This window comes from Filicampus tigris, chromosome 21 (assembly GCF_054856515.1).
Source record: "Filicampus tigris isolate MCC_2025a chromosome 21, RoL_Ftig_1.0, whole genome shotgun sequence".
NCBI lineage: Eukaryota > Metazoa > Chordata > Actinopteri > Syngnathiformes > Syngnathidae > Filicampus > Filicampus tigris.
Genome location: NC_141237.1, coordinates 9,706,158 through 9,712,661, shown reverse-complemented (window position 1 = coordinate 9,712,661; position 6,504 = coordinate 9,706,158). Strand labels below are relative to the sequence as shown.

The following is a 6,504-nucleotide window of genomic DNA, read 5'->3' as shown; positions in this document are numbered from 1 at the left end:
CTTCAATGCTAACGTTTGCCTAAATGAAACTATTACAATTCTACCAAGTACCGCATAGATTTAACAATTCTCTAGCTTGTTGGAAAAGGACATCCACTAACCAAAATCTTTTAAGATCTTTCAAATTTTTGGGGGTGCTTGGATTTTCTTTAGGGGTGCTTTAGCACCGCCATAAATGAACTAGACATTCCAATGAGGGGAACGCATTTCTTTTTATCTTTTTTTTTCTTTTTAAGTCACAATTTTGAGATTCTTGGCAGGGGAAAAAAAAATCTGAACATATCTCCATTCAGCCCAAAAAACAAAACCAGCTATTTTGCATTTTAAAAATACTATTTTTAGACATTTTTTCCCCCAATGTTGATTCAACTTTTTTTGCCCTTCATAGAAAGCGTTAAATGATTCTTAAATCCGCTGCCTGTACAGTCAACACAGGTTTTCTAAAAGTGAGTTTAACCCCAAACAAATATCTATTATTTCCTATGCATATTACTGTGTAACAAACAAATCAGAGCATGACAAGCATACGGCAACGGCTTGTGTTCAACATTGGTGCTTATACATATCGTTATATTGAAATATAACGTACAATATAAACCCTATTGATGACATCATCACAAACCCACAAATTTGTATTTGGTGTATTTTATTGTGAGATGGGGAGTCATTAAAAAAAAAAAAGAAAGGAAGAAAAACAATCACAATTTAAAAAAAAGATGGTGTTAAGGGGAGGGGTTTATAAAAGTGGACATGGTCTTGACAATGACGTAGAAAGTAACATGTTGGCACAAAAAGAAAAGCATAGGAACAATATTATTTTGGCTTGGCAAACAGGACAGTTTGGGTGGTTACGGTTCATCCTTCAATACAACAGCACACTCATGCTATTAGACATACAATTATTTGTTCAAAAAAGTTCAGTAGCTTCATATAAAGAGAGGAAAACTAAAGCAACATGAGCATGGATGCAAAGAGGTCACAGGTTCCAATTTTTCAGGCTTGGAGGGGTTATTTGTTGAGAGAAAAAAAAAAAAAACATACTTCAGTATGCCGGAGTCTCATTTGTTTCAAGCTTGTGGTTATGTTGCCTTTGAATTTTTTTTTTTTAAATCCCATACTAAAATATATTATCGTATTAATACAAACTACAGTATTGTACACTACATAGTGTAATAAATAAACCATAAAGAAATATAAAAAATAAGACACATAAATATAAAAGTTCTCTATGACTAAACAGACAAACCCATCTCTTTTGGGGAAGGGGCAATAATACTGCAACTGCTGAACATACAGTACAAACACAGGAACTGAACAAAAAAAACCAAAACAAAAAAAAACATAACAGGCCAAAAATAATACTGAAACCTTGTTGAATTATAACTCCTGGAATTTGCCTACATTACCTGAAGGGACATTTTGATCATTGTGTGTTAAACAAGTGCACTGAACAAGCGTAGAGTAGGCCGCACACGATTAGAACACTTACAAGTCATGTGTGCTAATTCCCAATTTCCAAAATGATGCAACAGTTGTAATATGTAACAATGTCAAACTTTGTTGACATGGCTGATCTGGGACCTGCTAATACCTGATCTTAGCTGCTAAGCTTCCATAGCATAATGGCACTTTTCATATGCATCTTTCTCTTTTTTTTCTGTTGTATTTTTGCATAAGGCTCAGGGGTGGGGTTGTTTGTGTATATATAGGTTAAAAAAAAAAAAAGGCTTCTTAATATTTATCGTGTTTGACATTTTGGGAAAATGTCTATTCACTCTCTTGTCCATTGTTTGTTATTGTTATAGTTTCGAGACATCTGCCTCTCTGTGTTCATTATATACGTAATGTTATATATCTGATTGCCCTGAACAACAACAAGCTTTTGAAAGTAAAATATCATTTACATCCTAACAACTTTATAGCAAAACGTCACTGTCATATAAGACTTCAGGAAAGTTTGTAACAAGCCTTCTTATGTAACTTTTGGAAAAACAAGCTTCGATTCAACTTCACAAAATGTTGTTTTGTTAACAAATTCATTGATTTTGTCACGGCACTGAACTTGAATCTAAGATTAAAAAAAAACAAAAATTCAAAGCTGTAGTAGTACCCCTGGTATGAAAGAGTACAAGGATCACACTTTTAAAAAGAGAAAATGTAAGAATAAAGGCATACAATTTAAAAAAGTCATAATTTAAACAATGAAGTCAAAATATGTAGTAATACATCAGAGACCAATATGTGATATTCTTTTCTTTATAACTCTAACTTTTTCTTACATAGAATTCCAACGTTATTCTCGTATTTTGATTTTATTCTGGTAATTATAAAATATAATATCCTCATTAAATTTTGAGTTGTCTTCTTGACTTTCATTTCAATTTAAATTCTTTTAATGCTATAACATAATACAATTAGAGAGGCCTTAATATTGAACAAGAATCAATAACAGATTAAAATTCTGCCCTGGTTCTAATTTTCTGGCTTTCATGTGCACTATATTAACGTCTTCCGTTGGCCTGCGATTACACAAAATGTGAGAAAGTGAATTAGCTTTTGTCCCAAAATGTCAATACTTTGTACAGAAAAGAAAGTCACCTGGGGGGGGGAAAAACGAATGGCTGTAAAGACCCGTCCTCTTGCCGATTTTTATTCTTAAGGCTCACAATTCGATCCGAATAACAGCACAACCCAAAACAAGTGTAACGTGGTGGTGGTGGTATCGCTAGTGCGCTAATACTGAAGGGTAGAAAACACAACTGAACTGCTCGATCCTCACGTAAACCAAGCCACTTGTAGTGCACAGGATTTTCCTTCCAACTTAATAAAATACTGACTTTTTTTATGTTCATTGGCAATACAAAGGTATAGAAATATCTCCCAACTGTACAGCATTTAAGGGTTAACATATGAGTGGCAAAATTAGTAACACTGACAAAAAAGAAATGAACCAAGGTGTTTTAGTAATAAAACATTATCTAAAACTTGTCGGCTCTAGCTTCCAAAGTCTGTATAATGCATTTCCTTCCTTTAGTAAAATTTGCATTCTTCATATTTTTTCTCTTTACAAATGGATTTGAGAAATCTTTTTCCTCCTGTGGAAAAGTCACTAGTATTTTTTTTTTTTTTTTTTTCTTTTCAATTTTCAGGCACACCTGGATTTCTACACAGTAGTGAACTGAAGTGAGTTGTCACGAGTGAGCAGGAGTCCGACTGCTCCTTTTAGTGACTATCTCCTTTCTCCTGCCTCTCATCATCTTCACAAGCCGCGTCGGCCCCGCTCTCCCCCATGACCGCCTCCTCCTCTTCTCCTCGCTCACGCGCCATCGCCTCGTCTCCCTCCGCTTGGCGTTCTTGTCTGGTGTCGGCGCCCTCCTCCGCCTCGGCCGTCTTCTCCTCCGCCTCGTTGCCGTCGTCCCCTCCTTCGTCCCCTATCTGCACCACCTGGATGTCGCCCATGTCCACCGCGCCTTCCTCCTCCTCCTCCTCAAACTCTTCGCTTTCCTCGTCCTCTCTGGTGCTGCTCCCTCGCTCGTCCGAGTCCATCTGGAAAGGAGCGAGGTGCAAGCCCCGCACCCGGCTCAGCGCGTCCTCCTCCGGGCTGTCCCTGCCTCCGCCTTGGCTCTGAGACTCCTTCTTGCAATAAGAGTAGCGGTGGTTCATGTGCTGGGAATACGAGCCCGAGTGGGAGAAGCGTTTGCCGCACTTGTCGCACTGGTAGGGTTTCTCCCCCGAGTGGAGGCGCATGTGTTCGATTAAGTGGTGTTTGTGTTTGAACGCCTTGGTGCAAATGCTGCACTCGTGTGGTCGTTTCCCTGTAGAGAAATGAGATTTGGATCAACCAACACTTCAACAGTCACTTCCACATGTGGCGAAAAAGCACTCTCATTCTGTATATAAAAGGGAAGTTAATCCAAAAATGTTGTTTACAATAATATGTTGTATGTGCCCCCACGAGTCCAAACACAGCATTCTGATTATAATTGCGTTTGTGGAACATGATTTAAGAATCAAAATCCACCCGTTTTTAGCCATCTCGTGGGGCGGCCATTTTGGCACTTCACTGAGAATGACATGACAGTTGCTCAGCTAACAACCAATCAAGATTCACCTGCGCAACTGTGATCTCCTTTTCAGTCGACAGCAAGTGACAAAATGGCCGCCCCCGAAACGGATTACCACAGGTGGATTTTGATGCTCAATTCGTATTCCACAAACACATTATTAATCAGAATATCGAGTTTAGTCTAGTGAGGCTGTATAGAACATATTATTGTAAAGGAAATGATTGACTCCCCCTTCCAGTACAGATACTTTTTCACAGGTTTAAGCCTGGGCTGGGTGATTTGTTTGTGCGATTAGAGGCCCAGTTAGAAATTACAAATGGGTGTTATCAAGATCAAAATACACCTCCTTCTTCGTGCAAATTCTGCTCAGAGGAAGCAAAAATGTGCACGTTGCTAAATACAAACATCTCTGAAACTGTCTTAGATTTTTGAAGGCAGAATTTTTGTTCCAGCTCTCACATTTGATTGAGCAGGTAAATTTAATGCTGTCCCCTTTCTGTGAGTGTAATTTATTTTGGAGAAGAAAAAAAATACATATGTATATTGTGTAAAAAAAACAAAACAGCAATGGGCGGAAAACTGTAGAGTGCTTTGTTTCTAAGGTGAACATAATATGAAAACGAAGAAATGAAGCAAAACAATTTTGCTTCAAAGCCTTTGAGGAAACTTAATCCAGGACATGGAAGGGCTAGTTTCACCTAAACTGAACTTATTCGGAGATGAAAACAGCAGTTGCTCGCCAGGTATCGGGGAAATAAATGAGGGGAAAATGGTAAATAGCCTCGGAGAGGGTTGACCTGCACTTGGCTCAAAGCAATCCAAATCACTACCAGAGCTCGCCTGTTGCAGCATTTTGATGCTTCATCCGAGAAGCTGGCAGTGCAGAGGTTGGGGAGTTGGCGGAAAGATCTTCTCAGACCTCTTCTGTGCGCGTTGAGTAATACCTGCTGTAAAATCCCCCTCCACTTGCACTCTGACTCAATGTTCCTAGCCCCAGAAGCTGACTGATCGTGAGTAGCGCTCTGCTTTCGTCGGCTGGGGAATGAAACGATCGGCATTTATTACCTGTGTGCTCGTATTTGTGTCTGAGCAGCGAGCTGCTCTTCTGGAAGATCTTGTCGCACAGGTCGCAGGCGTACATGCCGCTGTCCGTCTTCTTCATCTTCTTCCGGAGAGGTCCCGAGTCCGGGTCGTTGTGTTCCTCCATGGCAGACATGCCCTCCGAGCTCGTGTCCTGCTTCTCTTCCTGGGAGGAACGGGAGACATGGTTGCTAACGCCGATGGAGTCAAGGTGGAAAAAAACAATGAATGACTCAGACGATAACAACGCGGCGTATTTCTGCGGTGAAGGAAGTTGCTGAGTCAAACGAAAATATGTCACTGACTAGTCACCAGTGACATTACAATGCAGGGCCTGGTTTATGAAATACAAGGATTTGAGGTTAGGTACGGCACGGATTGAACGGTTTTGCGTAGTAGTATAGGAAAAGCTAGCAACGTTTTTTTTATCACGATAATTAGGGACTTAAACACTGCGCTAGCATGGGTTAGCGATAAGACTAGGCCATGTTGGGGTATGTCACCTCTGTAAAAAAAAGATATACTCCTTCATAAACTGAGGACTCCATGTAGCGGTTCAGATAGTTAGCTGTCCAGTTCCCGTTCAACGGCCTTTTCATTGACTAGAGTGCAATTTAGGGCAGGCACATGATATACCGTATATCATCAAATTCTTATCCGCCATGGTACAGTGTCAATACACCAACATGCGGTAAAAGCATTTGTTTGGGTATATTGATGAACACACAACACTGTCTTGTGATATCCGTTGGTTGTTTTGTCAGCAACTCAAGAATCCCCACGCAAGTTGGCCCTTCCTCCTGAATCTTACACCCTGGGCGTGATCAGCATTTGTACAAAACTGATAAACCACTTCACTTCACTTTCCAGGGTCAAGAAAGAAATAACTTTTCCATTCACTTACGAGCCTGTAAAATGGACCCGGTGGTGCTGGGAAAGACAACGGATCGTGATTAAGAAACCAATACACACACGTTTGTTTTTACAAGGCAGTCCTATGCCAATCCACTTAACACAAACGTATAATACAACAACAATAAATCAATGTGAAAGGCAGAGGTGCTGCGTTTAAAAAGAGTCCAGCAGATCAATAAGGGACTCAACGGTAAAGTGCATCCTTGTGTCCTTTGGGTGACGGACCAGATCATCACTCACACCCACAAAGATCTGCATCCATCACTGCTGGCCAATTACGGTGCCTGCACAATGAGTAGCTACTACTGAGGGCCGTTGTTATTATTATTACTTTTTTTGTACAATGAGATGACTAAGGTGGTGTACAATGAAAAACACCATTTGATCCAGAAAGTAATGGGTCATGATTTTAGGAAGTTGCGTTTGCATTGACTGTGCAACT

General features: G+C 40.0%; 1 protein-coding gene across 1 annotated transcript in view; it reads right to left on the bottom strand.

The window, feature by feature from the left end:
* Positions 1-629: 629 nt before the first annotated feature.
* The window catches only part of zeb1b (zinc finger E-box binding homeobox 1b), a 49,322-nt gene continuing 43,447 nt past the window's right edge, over positions 630-6,504 (bottom strand). The window contains exons 7-8 of the mRNA XM_086021259.1: positions 5,133-5,313; positions 630-3,815 (exon numbers count right to left, since the gene is read on the bottom strand). Coding sequence (XP_085877385.1) covers positions 3,223-3,815; positions 5,133-5,313 — 774 coding nt within the window. The 3' untranslated portion in view covers positions 630-3,222. The remainder of the gene's footprint in view (positions 3,816-5,132; positions 5,314-6,504) is intronic.